This window comes from Coregonus clupeaformis, chromosome 20 (assembly GCF_020615455.1).
Source record: "Coregonus clupeaformis isolate EN_2021a chromosome 20, ASM2061545v1, whole genome shotgun sequence".
NCBI lineage: Eukaryota > Metazoa > Chordata > Actinopteri > Salmoniformes > Salmonidae > Coregonus > Coregonus clupeaformis.
This window is the reverse complement of record NC_059211.1, coordinates 46,414,086-46,438,215: the sequence shown is the minus strand read 5'-3', so window position 1 is coordinate 46,438,215 and position 24,130 is coordinate 46,414,086. Positions and strand designations below refer to the sequence as shown.

The 24,130-nt window shown below is 43.2% G+C and overlaps 1 protein-coding gene across 2 annotated transcripts; it reads right to left on the bottom strand.

The window, feature by feature from the left end:
• Positions 1 to 88: 88 nt before the first annotated feature.
• On the bottom strand, positions 89 to 16,799 carry pias4a (protein inhibitor of activated STAT, 4a). Of its 2 annotated transcripts, none has more exons than XM_041839544.1 (11): positions 16,702 to 16,799; positions 12,616 to 12,994; positions 12,299 to 12,383; positions 12,155 to 12,196; positions 10,218 to 10,308; positions 9,987 to 10,115; positions 9,640 to 9,745; positions 9,453 to 9,526; positions 9,114 to 9,274; positions 5,315 to 5,466; positions 89 to 3,972 (listed from the first exon to the last, which is right to left on the bottom strand). In XM_041839544.1, exons 1-11 carry the CDS (start codon positions 16,726 to 16,728, stop codon positions 3,722 to 3,724), a joined length of 1,497 nt encoding a protein of 498 aa, XP_041695478.1. In that variant the 5' UTR covers positions 16,729 to 16,799; the 3' UTR covers positions 89 to 3,721. The 2 variants fall into 2 exon arrangements, with proteins under 2 accessions (XP_041695478.1, XP_041695479.1); XM_041839545.1 differs by having other exon boundaries at positions 16,644 to 16,722.
• Positions 16,800 to 24,130: the final 7,331 nt, after the last annotated feature.

Genomic DNA, 24,130 nt, shown 5'->3' with positions numbered 1-24,130 from the left:
TTTGATTTGATTAATGTTTAATTTTAGTGTTTAAACTTGAGGGAAATCTAGCCATGGGGAAAAACTGGCAAAAGTAATTTGATCATGATTTCTGTTTTGAATAACTTTATTTTTCCAGAAGGAAGTTCAGTTACTTTTCAAGCTAACATGAATTTGCAGACAATTCAAAAAAAAAACTAAAAAAAAAAGTTGAATTCCACAAGTAAATAACAGGTGTTAGAATATGATTATTTAGAATTTGACAGTTATTTTTGAAAAGGAGACAAATGTGTCCCTGAGGCCCCAGCATCAGGTAAAGGACATCACACCAATCTACACCACAACCGGCTGGTTGTCACTGGTTACCACAGCCACAAAGTCAAAAATGGCTATACTGTAAAAACTCATGAAAACGAACATTTGCTTTTTGGTCTTAAGGTTAGGCATAAGGTTAGCAGTGTTGTTAAGGTTAAAGTCAGATTTTAAGAAGATAAATTGTAGAAATAGGCGACATTTAGCCATAATTATGACTTTGTGGCTGTGGTAACTAGTGACGACCCAAACACCTCTCTTACCCCTAAAGTTGCATCAGTTCCAATACTGGTATTTGTGATTTTATTGTGTCTGACTTTTGGAACAACTGGAGGCGATTCAAAGCTTAATAAAATATTATTTTAATTGTATTGTCTTTTCATATGAAGATATAAAAAAAGACAAACAAAACATTTACATCATGGATTGCAAGCTCTGCCCATGCTACCTTAAGCATTGTTATAATAAGAAGGGATGCCACTAACAAGACCGGATCCTCCATTTGCTTAAAACCCACTCTGGACCCTAACCCAGGTTTCACCTTCATCTGGCTCAGTTCCTCAGAAACAACCTGTACTTCACCTCTCTCTCGCAAAATGAAAAAGCTTGAGGAAATCTGTTATCTGCGCAGTGTTGTTCTACACTTATAAATTAAAACAATGTGACTCAAATCTGTAGAGTAATTTGTTGGATAGATTGGCTTAGTTGAGGATGAAATTCTGCTAGACGTAATAACATGTTGCTTAAAATGCATGAATCATACAACTATGGTCATATTCAGGGAACCGCTACGGTTTGGGGTTCTTTGACAGAGAAAATGCCATTAAACAATGCGGGTTACCTTTAATGTTTTCAAAACTCACCTATTGGTATAACAATCCGCAAGCTATATATATATGGAAATGTCATGAGTACTGCAGAAAAGTGGAAGACTAGATCCCATACGTTTCCTCAGTCAATACCATCTCCTTATTATTAGATTAGGTATACTACTACACCTTGCACACAATGGCTTCCTCATACAGTACTGAGTGTCTATGCAAGTCTGAATTCAGGATGATCACAAAACGTAAATATGCTTATGCTATAGTCAAATGCATGTATTACCAATACCATTTGAGATATTCTAGGAATTTACAACAGACTCAGTTCTATAAAATCCTGAAAGTAGACAAATGCCATAAACAGTACAAATTCAAAAACGGGGACTATCGCTGGGGTGAGGAATCTAATGACCAGGAACGAAAATATAAAAGTCTCAATATAAGTCTCAGCAACCGTTTTAACCCAAAAGATGAACTATGTTTACTACAATTTGAACTGTGCCTGTGGAAAAAGCTAATCTGAAGCAGCCATAATAAAGGCTGATTTCTGAGGGTAATATCGTTGAACTGGGAGGCAGGATGTGTTATTGGTTAGAACTCAGTTTACTCAGATTGAAAGGGACATGTCTAACAATGGCAGTGCCTTGAGCCTGGATCATTCAGTCTGCCACGTATTCATTCACAAAAAAAGTCCCAGCTTCGTAAGTGTTCTGCTACCCCTTACTGGGAACTCGTGTAGAGTACAGAGACATATATAAATGGCTCTGGTACAGCACTCTCTTGCTTGCCACATATGTACAATTTAATACAAACTGCCTTTCAAATGAAACAAAGTTGTGACGCAATCAATTATTAATAAATACTATACTTTAGACAAAGATAATTAAGTCAAAAAGGATGTCGACACTCACAAATCAATACCATTCCACGTCTGGAGATACATCCCTCCTTAAGTCCCCCACTCCGTAAAAAATTTAACAGTAAATAATGACAAACCGTCTTAAATAATGTATTTTCTTACTGGGACTTCCTGTGTAGACCAGCTCAAATAGCCAAACAACTGTGGGCTCCAGCCTCCACCAATCTAAACTCAAAACAAAAAAGGCACCCAAATCTGACCTAGCAACAAGAGATAATTGACACATCTGCTTTGGCACAATTGCCTCAACATGGTTTTGACCCGTTTTGTGTGGATACTAATATTTGTGACATTCTTTAGTCAAGAGCCTTGTTCAACAAAAAATAATTTCAACAAATTTAAGAAACTGAAAGAAAAACTCTAATCTGGTTCAAAACACTGTAAAGCTCTCATGATTTAGGGGGAAGAAGGTTGAATGCAGCAGTGTTTGGTCTCAACAGACTATCCAACTGTTGAAAACTGACAATAAATGGCCATGTGAAAATAATCGATTAGTTTCCTTGATCAATATGAATAACACTGGCAACACAAACATTGGGCAGAATCTGAAAAGAGTATGTTCCAAAACCTCAAATGATAACTGCTGGTCTCTGCTTACCCACCACAATGACAATTGCTTGTCATACTGAATATCTATTCAGACACCAACTGAAATCGTAGATTTCAATGCAGTGGGGAGTACTTACAAGAACTTCTCAAAGATACAGCACTCCTGGGTCGTATTCAGCACAAAACAAAAACGCTCCAAAACAGAGTGAAACAGGGAGGTACACTTGTTTTCCGTTACAAACCATTTAAAAAAAACATTTTGCCATGTGTGCCCTAATGAACACGACCCTAATTCCCATAACCTATTCCCTATTTGGGCCGTACAAGTTGTATAAAATGTTTAATGGATTTCATTGTTTTTAAAGTGATGCGAGGAAGCGAGAAAAAAAAGAAAGAAAAGTAGACCCTAGATAAAATACTATAGCAACCGTAGTTCAGGTGCTACTCTCTCTGGTCAAGCAAGTTCGCTATTTATGACTGAGGTAGGTTGTCAGCATCTAAGGACAAAATTAAATGGGGGAAGTATCAAACCAATGATTTTGGGGGATTTTCTGACTTAAACAAAACATTTTGAAATACTGTTAGTCAGAGACCATTTGCTTTGTCTTCATTGTCTGAATGAATTAAACAGAAAGAAAAAGTTGGGGTGTTCAATTTCATCATAGTCTGTGGCTTGTGTCACAAATTCTTCATTAAGGTTATCTTGACCTCTTACTATTGAACTACGGAGGATGCGCCATACAGTCACTGCCTGCGATCACAAAAAGTGGCTAAACACCAAATGCTTGGGGCTTTGAGAGCCTTAAGTTCAAGTCAAATACAAAGTACAAGGAGATGGAGGGGGGAAATAGTTAGGGAGGACGTTACCATTTTAAATAGTCTCTAAGAGGGAGGATACAGATTTCGAATGCTGGGAGGGGGAGGGCCACAAGTGTTAGGGAGCTGTTGTTTCCAGTGGTGTATAGATGAAACCTAACCACTCCAGAGGTTGACAGTGCATGTATGAGAGTGTGTCTGTGTGTGGATAAACACCAGAGAAGTGGGGGCGGGCGGGCAGGGGATGTAGTAGGGACTAATGATTTCCTGTCCTCCAGTCTAGCCCAACCCTCTCTCTCAGTCTATGGGGTCAGTCCGCCAGTCAGTAGGCAGTGACCAGGTCCTTGTCATAGTCGTATCGGCCCCTCTTGGGGGCGGGGCTGTCCTGGCTGTCCTCAGTGTCGTCGCTGTCTCCTCTAGCCCCTCCCCCCTCCTCCTCCTCCTCCTCAGAGTCCAGAGTCAGATCTACCACAACTCCTCCCCCCGTCCCCCCCGCTGTGGACCCTGCTCCTGACTTCCCCGTCTGGCTGGTGCTGCTGTGGGCCGGGGAGTGGCCGTTCGCCTCAGGAACACCTGGGATGGGGGGAACAAGTGAACACACTATTACAAACCAATGCTATAAAAAAATGTATATTCTAAAATACATATGACCTACAAAGCATGGCATCTAAATGAAGTATCAAAACATTAGTCTGCAACAGCTAAAATGGCAATATTTGAGAAGGCATCAGGGCTGGGCGGAATACCGTATTTCACTATATACCGGTATTGATGCACGGACCGCTTTGGGTTTTTACTTTACCTTCTATAACGGTATTTCAATGTTTGGTTTGTTAAATGTGATCCACCACCCCGCCGTGTATTACATCCGTTTTTAATAGTTTACTCCGTTTGCTACTTGAGTCATTTCTCTCCTTCCTCCTGCTGCACGCACACACCAAGCCCTGCCCTGTCACTCAAGGAGAGCAGGTTTTGCTCGACCACAGTCACGAGCACTTGCTGTTCACTGTCTGCATGGTCAGATGTTGGTGACAATGATACGGCGTTACACTTTGCTTCTTAATATAAATCCACAAGCGTTCTATAATTATACTATTAGTTTGTGCAGCTTACTGTCTGCAAACAGCTAGTTTGTCTTTTCTTAGCTAAAATAAATCGCTAGTTAGCTAGCTAGCTAATAAATGTACTGAGTCAGAGCAAACGTAGCTAGCTATACAGCCTGATACCAGTACTGGTGTAGGCCTAGATTAGCATGTTGTTTGTGCAACAGTATCTTCTAAATCAGAGAGAAATAGGCAAAGCATGAATATGTTAGCTAGCGCTAGCTACATGAAGTAAGAGCAAACATGCAATGTAACATCTCAATTAGGGTCCCCTGGAAAACACTGACCAACACTTGGTTACTACCCTATCAAAATAATTCCTCCCTGGCTAATGTCAAACAACAAAGTATTTAAAGTACTGCTCACTATATTCCAACTACATAATTAGAATAATTATTCTATGGCCATGATTCCAACATTTCACTCAAGTGTTTGGATCTAAATTGCAAGTCAAATTGCAACATTAGTCCTTGATTTTTTGCCAATATCATGCAGCCCTACGTGGCACAGTGTGGAAATGATAAATGAGTGCAGGCAATGGAGAAATGGATGAAAATGCAGAAATTATGGGGGGCTGAAGTTTGATTGAACAGTATAAAACAATCAGAATGGAGAAGGACCCATTGAAATCACTTAGAACGTATGTGTTGCCACCCTAGGGCTATGCACTACTCAAATAATATTTAGGACTTTTATTATTCAAAAACATAAAACGGTGACAACTACCTATTTTTTTTTTTTTTTTTTTTTTAACAAATATCGTGATATGATATTTTGGCCATACCGCCCAGCCCTATTTGACATGCACTTACATATATCCACTACAGGATAGTCAGGAGTGTTGCTCCGTTCCCTCTCCCTGTCCCTCTCCTTCTCATCTCGGATGGGTCTCCATGAACCGTCAGTCAGATATTCAATCTCCTCAATATCCTCATGGGTCTCTTTTAAGATCTCAGATGCCAGCCTGGACACATGGAGACAAACAGTCAGTCAGATAATATCACACCAGGACACACAAGCAGGGATCGGATATGTCCCACAACACACATTATCAACTCTCAAATATTAGATATACATTTTAAGGAAGTTTGTGGAAATCAGCGATATAGTTTCTATTTGTACTGGACATTATGACTCAACAAATCACTCCTGGACCTGACTCCAAAAGCGACAGTACCAAGAGAGATGCTCTTGATTCTGTTTCTTCGTGGCAGAGTCTGCACAGGGCTGACTGTTTAATGCCCCATATATTGAGCATTATTTTTGTGGTGAGAAATGTATAGAATAGTTTAAATTGAAAAGAACAGATTGATGAGTCAAATGTTTATTTTTATAATCTGTTCATAAACCCAATGCCATGGTATTGGGACAAATCTGTTCCCAACTATCTTGAATTTTATGCAGTATAGTTGTCAAACCTCTCGACTTTAAGTGAAACTGATCCATTTTACGATTTGTACTAGTCATTAAGCCATGCATGGTTTTTGATTGGCGGCAGACAAACTTAGTCATTCCTTTCACTTTTAAGCAATTGCCTCTTCCATGTTTGTGGCAGAGCTGCGGTGAGTTGGTTATACTTTTGTATTGAGTATACATCTCCATACCTGAGGCGAACAGCCACTCCGCGGCTGACAGCAGCACCAGCCAGACGGCGTGGGGGACAGGGGGAGGATTGTGTGTAAATGATGCATGTCTATGTTGTATGTACTATGTAGGAACCTGAACTGAGCCATAAGGGACACTAGGCATCTACCACCCCACTACCACTATCAGATTAGGGGGGGGGGTCAATGTAGCATGTTTTTTGTTCTCCCACTTTGGTTCTGAAATCACCCACTAATTAACTTGTAATTTTAGCAGATTAAGTGTTTTAGCTAGTAATGTATCAATATTTATCGTTTACAAATTAGCTATGGCATAGCCAATGAAAACATAGCACAACTTTGGATTTCACACCCCAATCTCAAAATCAAATGGTTTTGACCATATGCAAGTTTTTACAGAGATCTTCTCTTCTCCTCTTGATTCTGGTATTTGCAGTGTGCCTCGCAAAAGAGATTGCTGTCCTCATTATGAAATTATCAACTATACCCTGTATATCTAAAAATGACCATATACACTGATTTTCTTTAACAAGCTACCAAAACTATTGCTGATGCTGAACAATCAAAATAAAATCTATTGTAAGCCCCGTTTAGCAGGTATAGCCAGATGAGTTGTGTCTCCGGTATCTTACTTTTATTCTGGTAAAACACATTTTCACCAGCGTATAGATAACATTAACCTAGGAAATTACACAGGTTGTCACTCAACTAATAAAGCCTATAAATGCGCAAGCCAATGCTGAAGGTGCCGCACAGATGTGCAAGATCAGGAACAGGCCGCCTACCTCACGTTGGTCAGTGCGCAAAGCTGGGCACAGTGCACAGTTTGACTAGGCTACTGATATGGCCAGGGGTTGTTCGGCATGCAAAATGACTTTAAGGGCAATGACTGTCTACACAGTTACATGCAGTTTGACACTGAAGGAGAGAGGACGCATCAGTTATCACAAAAGAGGAAGCATTTTCGGAAGGTAGAAATAATGTAATATGAGCAAATCATTTTTGTGAACTGCCGATTCAATTGATTGGATATGATTTAGAAAGGCCAAAAAATGTCTACAGCATTGAATGTCCCCAAGAACACAGTGGCCTCCATCATTCTTAAATGGAAGAAGTTTGGAACCACCAAGACTCTTCCTATAGCTGGCCGCCTGCCAAACTGAGCAATCGGGGGAGAAAGGCCTTGGTCAGGGAGGTGACCAAGAACCAGATGGTCACTCAGAGCTCCAGAGTTTCTCTGTGGAGATGGGAGAACCTTCCAGAAGGACAACCATCTCTGCAGCACTCCACCAATCAGGCCTTTATGGTAGAGTGGCCAGACGGAAGCCACTCCTCAGTAAAAGGCACAAGACAGCCCGCTTGGAGTTTGCCAAAAGGCACCTAAAGGACTTTCAGACCATGAGAAACAACATTCTCTGGTCTGATGAAACCAAGATAGAACTCTTTGGCCTGAATGCCAAGCGTCACGTCTGGAGGAAACCTGGCACCATTCCTATGGTGAAGCATGGTGGTGGCAGCATCATGCTGTGGGGATGTTCTTCAGCGGCAGGGACTGGGAGACTAGTCAGGATCGAGGGAAAGGTGAATGGAGCAAAGTACAGAGAGATCCTTGATGAAAACCTGCTCCAGAGCACTCAGGACCTCAGACTGGGGCGAAGGTTCACCTTCCAACAGAACAACAACCCTAAGCACACAGCCATAACAACGCAGGAGTGGCTTCGGGACAAGTCTCTGAATGTCCTTGAGTGGCCCAGCCAGAGCCCAGACTTGAACCCGATCGAACATCTGGAGATACCTGAAAATAGCTGTGCAGCGATGCTCCCCATCCAACATGACAGAACTTGAAAGGATCTGCAGAGAAGAATGGGAGAAACTCCCCAAATACAGGTGTGCCAAGATTGTAGCGTCATACCCAAGAAGACTCAAGGCTGTAATCGCTGCCAAAGGTGCTTCAACAAAGTACTGAGTAAAGGGTCTGAATACTTATGTAAATGTGATATTAACGTTTATTTTTTATATACTTTTGCAGACATTTCTAAAAACCTGTTTTTGCTTTGTCATTATGGGGTATTGTGTGTAGATTGATGAGGGAAAAAATTAATTTAATCAATTTTAGAATAAGGCTGTAACGTAACAAAATGTGGAAAAAGTCAAGGGGTCTGAATACTTTCCGAATGCACTGTATAATGGAAGCTTTAAGTGAGAGGTTTAATGCCTTAATATTTAATAGTTCTAACCCTTCAAACTCAAGATTCGTTATATAAAGATGCTCATCTGACTGTCTGGTTAAAGATTTCTTTCTCACATGACTTCAAAAAAGATTCTCCTGGAGAGTAGAGCCATGAATAAATATGTAAACTATGATGTCAGTAGAGAATTAAAAAGGGTAATTTCCCTGTAGATGGACAGGTGATCCCTCTCCACGGTTTCAAGATCCTATCTATTTTACTACATTTTCTATCAAAGTTAATTGTTGCAAGATCGTTAGACTTTTCCGGGATATGTACACCAAGCACATCAACTTCACCATCCGCCCATTTAAAATCGGGAGACCACATGGTAATTTACAGTTTGTCTCTTTTAGAGACTCAATCCGTAATATAGTACGCTTACAATAGTTGGGTTTTAGTCCAGAGACAGTGGGAAAATGTTCCAGGTCCTCAATAAGGCCCTTCAAGGTTGAAGATTGAGGACTCAAGAGAAAACTTGAATAATCAGCGTACCTTGATACTTTTGTCTCTAAAACATAAATGTTTTGCCCCATAATATCCTTACTGAAAAGGAATTGAGACAATAGCCTTTTTGAAACTGCAATAGCCTTATTGGGACAATAGCCTTATTGAAAATGAAAATGTAGATTCTAATGTTTTTTTCCAAGGTTGAACAAGCAAATACCCTTGCAAAGACCCTTAAAAGGAAGTTCTCACTCTCCAGGTTCTAAAATTCCTGGAGAGTGAGTGGTAGTGGTGCTGTTGGCAAGTGACAAGCCTCAGCGCGCCTTACTTACCCATCGATGGTGAGCAGCTCGAAGGGAGCCTGTTTGTCACACACAGGGCAGGTCCACGTGGGCTTCTTCTCATTCATTTGCAGGAAGTAGATGGCATCGAAACACTGCAAGTGGGCACAGGTCAGCACCCGACACGGCACGCCTATCCGCATCTTCACCAGCTGAGAGGAGGAGGAGGAAAGGGAGATATGTTATTAGCATTAGGCTGTAGACAAATGGTGGGTTGCAGCCTGTTCCTCATCTCGTGGTTTTTCTTTGTTTTGGTCAGTAACAACTGAAAAGTTTGAGACTTCCTCTCTAATAAGAAATATGGCTTGAGGTGGGAGTGCAGATACTCACAGGACAGATGAGGGACACCCGTAGCCCTGTGGTGGCGATCTCGTTCTCTGGATCAAAGCGTAGCTTGTCCTGGACTGGACGCAGCAGAAAGAAAGTAGTTCAACGTCACACAGCACAGGTGTAAACAGGTGTGAACATGACTAAAATGCAATTAAGCATGAGAGAGAAAAATGGTGAGGCCACTTACTGCGTTCACGACAGCGTTCTGCACTCTCCACTGAGCAGTGTTTAAGTTGGCTGAAGAGCTCTGCTGATGTGAAGACCCTGACTAAATACACTGCCACTGAGTAGCGCTGCACACAGGACCAGAGGACATGAGTGAGCACTGAGCAGAATGAACACTCTGAAGCTGTCAACATTTGGACTGCTACCAAAAACAAATCACATCATTTCAAATACTTGTCATGGAAATGAATCAAAGCAGCTTGCAATTACATTGTGTACATCACACAAAGTTTACTTTAGATGTGCAAAAAGCATCGCCTCTTGGCAAGGTTTTAAAATAACAGCGCAAAGTTTGAACCAGAGGCTGACCTTGCCGAAGTTGCCCCATGTGACGGTGGCCCGGTTGGTGGCAGTGGAGAGGTGTAACCAGGGTGTGATGTTGACTGGACGACAGGGCCGACGTGGCTCCACACCTGGCTTATTAGACGGGTAGTAACCCTGTACAGAACAAATATAGACATGTTTAGCAACCAAGATATAGGCATTTTTTGGTTTGTTTGTTTGCCTGATGGCATGGGATTTCCCAGCTTGATTACTTACTGGTACATGACAGTAGGACTGGTTGACTTTGACAGCAATATTGGGAGGGTACTGATCTTCCTGGACACCGATGGAGTCTGTGTAACAGATTCTGTAAAGGATCATAGCAACAGCACAGGAGGTTATCAATGGTTATCAGTGTTAGATAGGTGGCAACATATGTAAGCTTCTTAGACACTGAGCCACTCTCATTGAATGGTTGTGGTGGTCAGATTTGTCATTCAATACACGCATCACAAAATGTACACCGTTTTGTTTGGACTTGATAAACAAGGACACAGTAGAGGAAAACCGCAAACTCATGCAAGTTTCTCAAAATGCAAGTTTCTAAAATTCTATGCAAAATAAACATGCATCCACAACAACTGTAGCCAGGTTCCCAACCATTTTTAAGTGAGTAAAGTACCGTCAGAAAAACTCACAACAGGCCTGATAGAAACTGTATAATTGTCTGTAAACTTTCCAAATGTCGACAGAACAAAATACGCTAGACAGGGGTGAATAATTTTTCTAATCTGTGAAATACACCATGTGACAAATGCAGTAGAACGCTTTGATACACATTTCCTGATAGAATAACCATCATGTTGCAGTCAAGCAATGCTACACTATATATACAAAAGAATGTGGACACCCCTTCAAATTAGTGGATTCGGCTACTTCAGCCACACCTGTTGCTGACAGGTGTATATGGCCGAGCAGCCGCACACAAACCTAAGATCACCATGCGCAATGCCAAGCGTTGGCTGGAGTGGTGTAAAGCTCGCCACCATTGGACTCTGGAGCAGTGGAAACGTGTTCTCTGGAGTGATGAATAACCCTTCACCATTTATCTGGCAGTCCGATGGACGAATCTGGTTTTGGCGAATGCCAGGAGAACGCTATCTGCCCCAATGCATAGTGCCAACTGTAAAGTTTGGTGGAGGATAAATAATGGTTCGGGCTAGGCCCCTTAGTTCCAGTGAAGGGAAATCTTAATGCTACAGCATACAATGACATTCTAGACGATTCTGTGCTTCCAACTTTGTGGCAACGGTTTGGGGAAGGCCCTTTCCTGTTTCAGCATGACAATGCCACCGTGTACAAAGCGAGGTCCATTCAGAAATGGTTTGTCGGGATCGGTGTGGAACAACTTGACTGGCATGCACAGAGCATAATGTTATGCTGGTGGCATGATGGTTGATGCTTGACTGTAAATTGACAAATAAAAACTGTCTCACTCTTATCCATAATCTCATAATCTGTGCTGCATCTGCAAGCTGTTGGCTAGAGCGCATGTGCCAAGACCAAAGTGGGCACATTTGCTGTTTATCGCAGACTTTTGTGCCAAAACCATCTAGAGTTAAAAATGGGATGGAACACATCATACTTCGGTTTTTTATTTGTGTCATTACTCACAGCTTTTAAGAATAATATATTTGTCCTGCTACACATTTCTACAAGTGTGTAATGGAAATGTGTTTCTTGCATATTCCAACTCCCCCAAGACACACCCGCAGCGAATGAGATCACGGCCACGGTCACCATTGTCCATTGCCCCTGAAGCAATTGGGGTTAAGTGCCTTGCTCAAGGGCACAGCGACAGATTTTTCACCTTGTGGGCTTTGGGATTCGAACCAGCAACCTTTCGGTGACTGGCCCAACGCTCTAACCTCAAGGCTACCTGCCGACCCCTTTTAATTCACAAGAAGCCAGTTTGATGGAAACCCACCACTGCTGGTAAAATGTGCATTTTTTTGTTTGGATGTTAGAATATTCACTTCAAAATCTTTCAACAAATTGATGGAAACCTAGCTAGTGATCTAGCATAGGCTTTAACTGCCAACTTGATATGTGCAAATCAACTGTATGTACCGAAAATGACCTATGCAATTGTATTAAGAGTGGGATTGGTGTGCTGTTGTGTGTAGAACAGTTGAGAACTCTTGTAACCTCACCTAAGAACCACCTGTATTGCCTTCATTCCTGGTCGAAGCTCACTGAAACAACAAGGGAGGGAAAGTTATGGTACCCCTCAGTGCTCATTGAAAGTCACAAGCAGAATAGACACAGTTAACTTTGAATAAAAGTGTTAAACTCACGTTGAGTTTCTGACTTGGTCCGCTTGGCTCTGTGTTAATTCAAATATGCATTGACTGTCCTGCAGTTTCTCATTGTTCTGGGCAACTACAAGGACAGATGCAGAAGAAAAAAGATACATACACACTTAAAGACCACAACATCACTGTGCTTCGCAATGTCCAAAATGTCCTTAGCACTTTTCATTGTAATGTCATGTTTCTGTCATTAATATCTGTGTCGGACAGGTTTTTTTCACTGACCAGGAACTTTTTGGCCTCTCTACAAGGACTTGACTAGCCCGAAAGCTCTCCACATCTCACTGACAAAAATCACTCACTTAGCTCTGTTGGCGGCAACAGCGTCTCCAGAGTTTGGTAGAAGGGCAGCGACACCAGCTTGACCTCAGCCGCAGGTGTGGAGGACAGCTTGGGGATGCCGTTGAGGTAGTCTGCGCCCTGAGTGCCCGTGGGGGACGAGCTGAGAGAGGAGTAGGCCACCGGGACCCCCTCTGGGCGCCGAGCAGCCAGCCAACCCGACGCCTTGGGGAAGCGTGACTCGTAGAGCTGCCGCACGTTCTTCAGAAGCTCTGGGCTGTACTCTGTCTGCACCAGCCTCAGCGCCCGTCCCACCAGGTCATGCTTTAGACCGCTCTTACTGCGGCCCATGGAGGCCAGCAGCGTCTGCAGGTCAGACACCCGGAAACTCTTCACCATATTCTGGAGGGAAGACACAAAGGAGAGAGGGATAGGAAGAAGAGGGGAGGTTTAGGATTACCATCTGGATTCCTTGAGCGGCTGCTGCCCTATGTACATACATGGAATCACTGGTCACTTGAATAATGTTTACATACTGTTTTACTCATTTCATATGTATATACTGTATTTTAGTCAATGCCACTCTGACATTGCTCATCCTAATATTTAAATTACTTTCCTTTAATATATGTGTGTGTTGTTGTGAATTGTTAGATATTACTGCACTGTTGGAGCTAGGAACACAAGCATTTCGCTACACCCGCAATAACATCTGCTAAATATGTGCATGTGACCAAAAAAATGTGATTTGATGAGCTGTGCACACAAAAATATGTGGACACCTGCTCGTCATATATCTCATTCCAAAATCATGGGCATTAATATGGAGTTGGTCCCCCCTTTGCTGCTGTAACAGCCTCCACTCTTCTGGGAAGGCTTTCCACTACATGTTGGAATATTGCTGCGGGCTTTGCTCCCATTTAGCCACAAGAGCATTAGTGAGGTTGGGCACTGATGTTGGGCGATTAGGCCTGGCCCAGAGTCGACGTTCCGAATTCATCCCAAAGGTGTTCGATGGGGTTGAGGTCAGGGCTCTGTGCAGGCTAGTCAAGTTCTTCCACACCGATCTTGACAAACCATTTCTGTATGGACCTCGCTTTGTGCATGGGGGCACTGTCATGCTTTTACTTTCCCAAACTGTTACCACAAAGTTGGAAGCACTGAACCATCTAGAATGTCACTGTATGCTGTAGCATTAAGATTTCCGTTCACTGGAACTAAGGGGCCTAGGCCGAACCATGAAAAACAGCCCCAGACCATTATTCCTCCTCCACCAAATATTACAGTTGGCACTATGCATTGGGGCAGGTAGCGTTCTCCTGGCATTCTCCAAACCCAGATTTGTCCGTTGGACTGCCAGATGGTGAAGCGTGATTCATCACTCCAGAGAACGTGTTTCCACTGCTCCAGAGTCCAATGGCGGAAAGCTTTACACCACTCAAGCCGACGCTTGGCATTGTGCATGATGATCTTAGGCTTGTGTGCGGCTTCTCGGCCATAGATACCCATTTCATGAAGCTCCCGACGAACAGTTATTGTGCAGACGTTTCTTCCAGAGGCAGTTGGGAACTCGGTAGTGAGTGTTGCAAACGAGGACTGACTATTTTTACGCTCTTCGGCACCCGGCGGTCCCCTTCTGTGAACTTGTGTGGCCTACCACTTCGCGGTTGAGCCGTTGTTGCTCCTAGATGATTTCACTTCAGAAATTTGACGAACTGACTTGTTGGAAAGGTGGCATCCTATGACGATGCCACGTTGAAAGTCACTGACCTCTTCAGTAAAGCCATCCTACTGCAAATGTTTGTCTATGGAGATTGCATGGCTGTGTGCTCACTTTTATACACCTGTCAGCAACGGGTGTGGCTGAAATAGCCGAATCCACTAATTTGAAAGGGTGTCCACATACTTTTGTATATATAGTGTATCTGTGTAAGTGTACCTGCTTGGAGTAATATTTTTTCCTCCCTACCCTCCAGAATTCAGTAGCATGACCCATGAGCCCCTTCTGTTCCTAACACCATACATTGAATATCTTTCCTGCAAACAAAACCTAGACTGGTGCCTCCTTTAAGTAGTGTAGGACAACACCGTCAGTGCATTTGAAGACCCAACAATGCATGTAGCTAGCTATTTAGTTATCTACACTGAACAAAAATATAGATGCAACATGTAAAGTGTTGGTCCCATGTTTCATGAGCTGAAATAAAAGATCCCAGAAATGTTCCATACGCAGAAAATGCTATTTCTCTCAAATGTTGTGCACATCCCTTTTAGTGAGCATTTCTCCTTTGCCAATATAATCCATCCACCTGAAAAGGTGTGGCATATCAAGAAGCTGATTAAACAGCATGATCATTACACAGGTGCACCTTGTGATGGGGGTGATAAAAGGCCACTCTAAAATGTGCAGTTTTGTCACACAACACAATGCCACAGATGTCCCATGTTTTGAGGGAGCGTGCAATTGGCATGCTGACTGCAGGAATGTCCACCAGAGCTATTGCCAGATAATTGAATGTTCATTTCTCTACCATAAGCCGCATCCAATGGTGGTACGTCTAACCGGCCTCACAACCGCATACCACGTGTAACCACGCTAGCCCAGAACCTCCACATCCGGCTTCTTCACCTGCAGGATCGTCTGAGACCAGCCACCAGACAGCTGATGAAACTGTGGGTTTGCACAACCTAAGAATTTCTGCACAAATTGTCAGAAACCGTCTCAGGGAAGCTCATCTCCGTGCTATTCGTCCTCACCAGGGTCTTGACCTGACTGCAGTTCGGCGTCGTAACAGACTTGTGGGCAAATGCTCACCTTCGATGGCCACTGGCACGCTGGAGAAGTGTTCTCTTCACGGATTAAACTGTACCGGGCAGATGGCAGACAGCGTGTATGGCATTGTGTGGGCGAGCGGTTTACTGATGTCAACGTTGTGAACCCCATGGTGGCGGTGGGGTTATGGTATGGCCTGGCATAAGATACAGACAACGAACAATTGCATTTTATTAATGGCAATTTGAATAAACAGAGATACCATGATGAGATCCTGAGGCCCATTGTCGTGTAATTCATCTGCTGCCATCACCTCGTTTCAAAATGAAATACACAGCCCCATGTCGCAACGATCTGTACACAATTCCTGGAAGCTGAAAAATGTCCCCGTTTTTCCATGGCCTGCATACTCACCAGACATGTCACCCATTGTGCATGTTTGGGATGCTCTGGATCGACAGCGTGTTCCAGGTATTCCAGTTCCCGCCAATATCCAGCAACTTCGCACAACCATTGAAGAGTAGTGGGACAACATTCCACAGCCTGAACAACTCTATGTGAAGAAGATGTGTTGCTCTGTATGAGGCAAATGGTGGTCACACCAACAGTTTTTCTGATCCACGACCCTACCTTTTTTTAAAGGTATCTGTGACCAACAGATGAATATCTGTATTCCCAGTCATGTGAAATCCATAGCCTAATGAATTTATTTCAATAGACTGATTTCCTTATATGAACTGTAACTCAATAAAATCTTTGAAATTGTTGCGTTTATATTTTTGTTCAGTGTAGTTAGAAAAGTCTTGCAAACTAGTTACATCAGTCAATCTCATCAATTCAGGTTCATTTCTACAGCTCGTGTATCAGGATTGCAGCGTGTAGAGGTGGACAGCGGCATTGACAATTGCCTTGTCTGACAAGAAGCTAGGCTAGTGACTAAGCTAACGTTAACTACACTTGCTTTGTTGTCATCCCCCAATAGTGAAAATACGTCTATTTGACAAGTCAAAGGGACAGTGGATGGACCGAATGTTTAATGCAATATCTCGCTTAAACATTGAATGATACAATTTCGCACTGACTCCCTACTAGCGAATGTTTTTATGGTCTCATCATTCATTTTCCATGTCCCTGCTAGCTAACAGGCTAACGTTAGCTAGACGCACTTAGCGGCGCAGGGAAACCAGTTTCAATATAGCTACCAATTAATCAACCATCACTAAGTTAAACCCTTTTACACAGTATTCATGGGAAACCTTTACAGTTTCCCATACTAACCGGCCATCTCCCACGCAGCCCCTTTTCTATCAACCCGGGCGAGCGGAGCTCTGCTTACCATCGCTTCCACCAGTTCGCCCGCCATCTTTGTACAGCAGCCCAGCGAGAGGCAGAGCCGAAAGGTAGTCCTTCACCAGTCAGAAGCAGACGGGCTGCTCGACGCTTCTCTGCTTCCAATCACAGAGCAACTACACCACGAGCTTCATGGAGTGCGTTGAAAGTAGGCGTGCCATCATTGTTTTAAAGTAACAGTACAACTTTTTTTTAAACACTAAGAGACAGGTCTCCCCTCTATGTTAGGCCTCACTTATAAGAAAACATAACCAGACATTAAGTAGCTGGACGCTGGAGTTTACTGAGTTTTATACTATCGAGTCAAAGAGAATATGCATTGTGAAAATAATTCAAATTCAACACAAGAGGAAAGCATGACCTGTTAAATGGGGAGGAGCGCATGGCCCAATCAACTCCTGTCCAAGTGAAATATTCCGCTTCGGGAAATGCAACGAACCATTAGATATCGAATACATGCTTTGTCTGTTTTGAACAAGAATCTAAATAATCACAGGGAGCCAAGTCAAAATGCAGTACACAGATGTAGTGTACTGAAGTCACTTTGGAAGAAAGGTTATACATACTTCTCGATTTGAAAATGCAGTCCATTGAATAAGAGCAATCCTGTGTTAAAAGAAATCCAGATTTCACACCCTCCCCCGGTGATCCATTTCTGGATTTCCAAACGTCTTGATTTGTAGGACAGAGATGGTAAACCAAAACCATTGATGTATAACATCAAATGAAAGGATGATATGAACTCTAATATATAATATTTTAATGATTAGACTTTCACCTCAAGTTTGCATATTAACTGCGATAAGTAAATATTGTCCCAACTCTGCTCTATGTAAGCCTACTTTAATACCATCCATGTGTGCCTTACCATAAGCTGTTTGCTTGCACACATACAAATTCGAGCACAAATTATAATCACAGGACTGTCAGTGTCTTGCAAAGCCTCCAGTTCTGTAAAATATCAGCTCATTTTATAATCAAACAGTGTGGGGTTAAGGTTGATAGGCTACTACATGATGTTGATATTGTAAATTAAAATAGAGGTGTATGTTCTCTTGACAGTGACATAATTATCTTCAGTATTTTTTATTACGGAATAATTTATATTTAATGATACATTTTACCACATGGCTCATTCATTCTACTTGGATTGTGTAGGCAGGCTGTAGTAGTAGTTCCACAACTTGGGCAGACGAGGGCGATATAGTCCACCGGTGGTTCATTCCTCTAATTTTTTTAACAGCCCCCATTCGTCGGGGCATGGATTCTACAAGGTGTCGAAAGCGTTCCGCAGGGATGCTGGCTCATGTTGACTCCAATGCTTCCCACAGTTGTGTCAAGTTGGCTGGATGTCCTTTGGTACACACGAGAAACCGTTGAGTGAGAAAAACTCTACAGCTTTGCAGTTCTTGTCACAAACCAGTGAGCCTGGCACCTACTACTATATCCAGTTCAAAGGCACTTAAATATTTTGTCTACACAGTCCATGTCTCAATTGTCTCAAGGCTTAAAAATCCTTCTTTAAACCTGTCTCCTCCCCTTCATGTACACTGATTGAAGTGGATTTAACAAGTGACATCAATAAGGGATCATAGCTTACCCTGGATTCACCAGGTCAGTCTATGTAATGGAAAGAGCAGGTGTTCTTAATGTTTTGTATACTCAGTGTATATATTATACACATCATTTGTGTGAAACGGTTTGCATGCCCCACCTTGTTCTATTACAGTAACTACAACCAGAGAGGAAGAGGCGAGAGGGTCGACTCAGCCCAAAATCTGTCCGTTTTAAAATAAGCGTTAAGCAGACCGAGGGAGAGTTTTTGTATGGGGAGCAATGAGAGTGTCAAATTTGGTGAAAATAAAAGTGAATTGCTATTTTGATAAGTTAGGCGTATTTGATCAAATAGAAGTTTCATAATGCTTAGGTTGTTACGAGTGTACTGATATGTGGTCCTCTGTAGCTCAATTGGTAGAGCATGGCGCTTGTAACGCCAGGGTAGTGGTTTCGATCCCCGGGACCACCCATACGTAAAAATTTATGCACACATGACTGTAAGTTGCATTGGATAAAAGCGTCTGCTAAATGGCATATTATATTATGTGACATTCTGGCAACTTTGAGAAAAAATATTTTATATCGGAATTGTGCCTGTTGTTCACTGTTATGTCTCGTGGGTTTCATAACCACGTCTTTATATCAATTCAACCATGACAAGACAGGAGACAGGAAACAGGAATTCAGTTCAACCATTTATCTGGAATGTGCTCAACTCCACATACACAACACCCATGATGCTCTGCAGAACAGTCCCAATACATAACATCTTCTCCCCACCTACTTAAATTGTCCATTATAACAACAATTATGAACAACCTTACAAGTCAAAGCGTCTTGGTGCCAGCTAGAGGTCTTCACGGTTGGACCCGTTCCGAAATGGATCCGTGGCTTTCCCACCCGACCCGATATGCATAAATACATTTTTAAAAAACAGAGACCCGTTCCGAAAAGGACCGTGGAAAACAGACCCAAACAAATCCATGCTGGTTCGGATCCGAGAGACCGGTTCAGATCTGAGAGTAGAAGGAGGGAGAGAAAGAAACCTCCAACTGGGTGCTGCCAGCGCCATCAATAAACAAGTGACATTGGCCAACTGATCCACAGTTATGTGTCCTTAAAAACTGCCTATAACAAATTACAAAAAAACGATTTGTTGTGTTTGATGTGTAGCATATTAAAAACGTTATAGTGTATTGTTTTATTGTTTTTTACTTTCCTAAAACAATAATTGTCTACCTCACAGTTCAGCTGTCAGAGATTTGAGCGCTAAATGCATCTGGGCATCGCATGCATATCAGCATCCACTGTATGATATTCATATTTAAAAAATAAATATTAAGAGAGAAAAGCTTAGGCCTAGCCCTAGAGAAAGATAGAGAGAGATATGCTGGCGCCATGTTCCGGACATCGACATTGATTTCTTTATACTTGTCAGATAGGCTACTACTGCTATACAGATATAGGCGTACAGGAGGCTAATTCATACATTTTCACTCAAAATATTTGTTTATAAAGATACGTTTTACATTGTTAGATTAAAGGAGTATCTCTGGTAGGCCTAAATTCAACTGTCATCAGTTGGAGTGCCGGTGTGCACTGCCTTCATAGGCCTGCAGTAACTAATCCTAAAAATAGCCATACCTACACCAAACCTTTACAAAAGTTGCTTAACTTTATTAGGGTAATATCAAAAGTAAGTCATTGTTTATAGGGAAAATAGGAGCAGGTTATTATATTGCGGCATTCAATTAAGTTTTGCATCTTTCTGTAATGTTCTGTATTTATTTTCTTTGTCAACGTTGTGTTCTTGAACGTAGCCCTTTCTTTCATTTTTGTTCATTGATTTCACCTGTGTTAGTTACTCACCTGGTCTCATCAGCTCCTTATTTAGTTCAGTTAATTCTGTTTGTGCCTTGTGAGGTATTGTTCGTTTTGACTCTACTAAGCCTTTTCCTAGCTCCTTTGTGAGAACCAGTTATTGCCTTCAGTCCTAGATTTTGATTCTCCTGCCTGTTTGCCTACCTGTGTATGACCATTGCCTGCCTGTGACCACAATTCCTGCCTTCTGCAAAGGCGAAATAAACACCTGCCGTGTTCTGCGCGTGAATCTACACCTTTTCCTCCCTGAGTATTCATTACAGAATACCTCACCTAAAAAACGGAATGGATTCAGCGGAGCTACAGCGGCGCCTAACCCAGCAAGAGGAGTGTATGGAGGAAATCTACCATCTTCTCCGCCAGCCTATCCCTACTCCTCCGATGCCAGGTATCGTAACCCATAGTCCTCCTTCATTCATATCAATGACTGGAAAATATGACGGTTCACCTGGGACATTTCAGGGATGTCTGATGCAATGCAGCAAATACATTGAGCACAACCCCACTAACTCGCCACCGACAAGAGCAGGGTGGATTTTGTTGGCTCTACTCACAGGCAAAGCCCTGGATTGGGCCACCGCCATATGGGCTGCCAACAGCACAGAACTCGGATCCGAGACCCATTTCCACACCCTCTTCAAAGAGGTATTCGATCGCTCTCCTTCCAGTCGTCCTATAGCAGACCTCCTCATAGAACTTCAATAAGGACGCAATTCAGCTGCCAAGTATGCCCTCGAGTTCCGCATCATGGCTGCAGGGAGTGGATGGAGTGAGGCTGCTTTACTTACCGTCTACCGAAGAGGGCTCAACAGGGAACTTCAGGTGGAGCTGGCCTGTAGAGGTGACCTTCAGGATTTAAATCAATCCATTCGTATGTCCATCTACATCAACCACCTCATTGCCGAACAACTCTGCCACCCAGGAACCTGAAACCTTCTCTTTCCATGATTCCGTCATCCTGTCCGAGTCTTCCAGAGCCCATGCAGTTGGGCCATGCTCCTCTCCCGTGTATCGAACATCAAAGGCGGATCCAAGAAGGGTTCTGCCTATACTGTGGAGGGAAAGATCATCTACTCAGCCATTGCCCTGTTCACCCCCCACGGAGAGATGAGAAGGGTCCCTCTGCTGCCATGCAGGTAGGCGTGTCCTTATTTCTAAATATCTCCCAGAAGCAATTCTCCATCTCAGTATTGAAAACCGCGAAGGGGGTTACTAAGTACGTAGAGGGCTTGATAGATTCGGGAGCAGCAGGTAATTTTATCGATCACCAGCTAGTACAAGAGCTTGACATTGATCTAACACCTGTCACCCCTCCCTTGAAGATTAACGCCCTGGACGGGCAGCCATTTGGCACAGGCTTCATTACGCACCTGACACAGAGCGTCACCCTCTAGATTGGAGTCTTCCACACCGAAACCATTCAACTCCTGGAACTCTCATCCCCCAAACAACCACTCATCCTCGGACACCCCTGGCTTTGTCGTCATGACCCTGCCATCTCCTGGCGACAAGGTGAACTACTGTCCTGGTCTTCTACCTGCTTCACAAGTTGTCTCCTCCCACCCTGCAGAGCCACCACCATTGAGGACTCTGCCTCTGCAGTGCCACCCACCATACCATCTGAATACGCCCAGTACAGCAATGTCTTCAGCAAAATCAAGGCCTCCACTCTGCCACCATATCGCCCAGGGGACTGTGCTATTGACTTGCTCCCTGGAGTGTCCCCACCTAAGGGCCGTGTTTACCCCCTATCTATTCCCGGAAAATGAGGCAATGGAGAACTACATTGATGAAGCACTCGAAAACGCATTCATTCGTCCTTCTTCTTCCCCGGCTGCATCCAGCTTCTTCTTCATTAGAAAAAAGGACGGTAGTCTCCGTCCATGTATTGATTGCCGTTCCCTGAATGATGTCACAGTCAAGAACCGTTTCCCTCTTCCTCTGCTCCCAGCGACCCTTGAACAAGTGGGCCGCGCCAACATCTATACAAAACTCGACCTGCGAAGTGCATATAACCTTGTCCGTATACGTGAGGGCGACAAATCGAAGATGGCCTTTATCACCGCACGAGGTCACTACGACTACCTGTCATACCCTACGGCCTTAATAACGCCCCCGCCGTCTTCCAATCCTTTACGAACGAGGTTTTCCAGGATATGATCTACCGCTTTCTCATCGTCTACATTGATGACATCCTGATTTACTCCCACTCCCTGAAGGGACACATACAGCATGTACAAAGGGTTCTTCAACGGCTCCTTGACCATAACCTTTATGTGAAGACTGAAAAGAGCACCTTCCATGTAACCTCTGTAAACTTTCACGGTTTCGTACTGACACCTGGAAGGGTCAGTATAACTTGGACTAAACATCTCCTATAGCCAGTAATCAGTCTCTGACATCTGTTTTGATGGATTTTTGCACACTCCTCCTTACAGAACTCAGCCAATTGAGTGAGGTTTGAGGGGTGTCTGGCATGAACTTCCCGCTTCAGGACCTGCCACAGCATCTTGATTGGATTTAGGTCAGGACTTTCACTTGTCCAATCCAAAACACAAATCTCCTTTCTCCTGAGCCATTCTTTGGTAGATTTGCTTGAATGGTTTGGGTCGTTGTCTTGATGGAAGACCCATTTTCGGCCCAGCTTTAGCTCCTTGACTGATGGCCTGACGTTCTGATCAAGAATCTCCTGGTATACCTCAGAGTTCATGGTTCCCTAATGATGTGGAGCAGCCCCAGATCTTGACATTCCCACCACCATGCTTGACTGTTGGGATAAGGTTATTTTGGTGGTAAGCAGTGTTGTGTTTTCGCCAAACATAGCGGTGTTGATTGTGTCCAAAAAGGTCAATTTTGGACTCCTCTGTCCATAGAATGGACTTCCAGAAACCTTCAGGTTTGCAACCCTCCCATGAATGGCATTTCGATTCAGTGTTCTTATTGTTGAAGCATGCACAGTTACCTGAGATGCAGCAAGGGAGGTCTGCAAATCTCTAGATGTTATGTTTGGGTTGGCTTTTACCTGATTTATTATTGTTCTTGTGGCTCTTGGATATTTTGGAAGGGCGTCCACTTCTAGGCTGAGTTGCTGTCATGTTAAATGCTCTCCATTTGTAAATTATTTGCCCCACAGTGGACTGATGGAGCTCAAATCTGTTTGAGATGATTTTATAGCCTTCCCCAGACGGATGTGCTCTCACTACCCTCATCCTGATTTCCTCTGAAATCTAATTTCCTCTCGGCATTGTGTGCTTTGCATTCACCTGGATGGGTAACACCAAACTGACCAGGTTTCTTATCCCGCCCAAACTCTTTCCTAATGATCTCTCCTTTGATTGGTTCATTTAGTTATTTACCCACCTGATTCTACTTAGCTACTCGATTTAACCAATGCAACTTGGGGTTCACTTATTTTTGCACCTGCACTAATTCCTTTTTAATTTAGTTTTTCTACTACACGCATGATTTCCTCTACACCAACACATGGTATTGGTAAATATAAATCTGTTATGTCAGATCAAAAAGACTGGTTCTGATTAAATGAAGATTTCATGGTTCACATACTTTCAAGCAGCACTGTAGGTATTACAGACTGGGTCAGGGAGAGGTTGAAAATGCATGCTCTGAATACGCATCCTGGTAATCTGTCTGCCCCTGCGGCCTTGTGAATGTTAACCTGTTTATAGGTCTTACTTACACAGGCTACGGAGAGCGTGATCACACAGTCGTCTGGAACAGCTGGTGCTCACATGCACGGTTCAGTGTTGCTTGCCTCGAAGCGAGCATAGAAGGCATTTATCTCATCTGGTAGGCTCGTGTCACTGGGTAGCTCGTGGCTGGGTTTCCCTTTGTAATCTGTGATAGTTTGCAAGCCCCGCAATATCCGAACAGCATCAGAGCCGGTGTAGGATTCAATCTTAGTCCTGTATGGACGCTTTGCCTGTTTGATGGTTTGTTGGAGGGTGTAGCGGAATTTC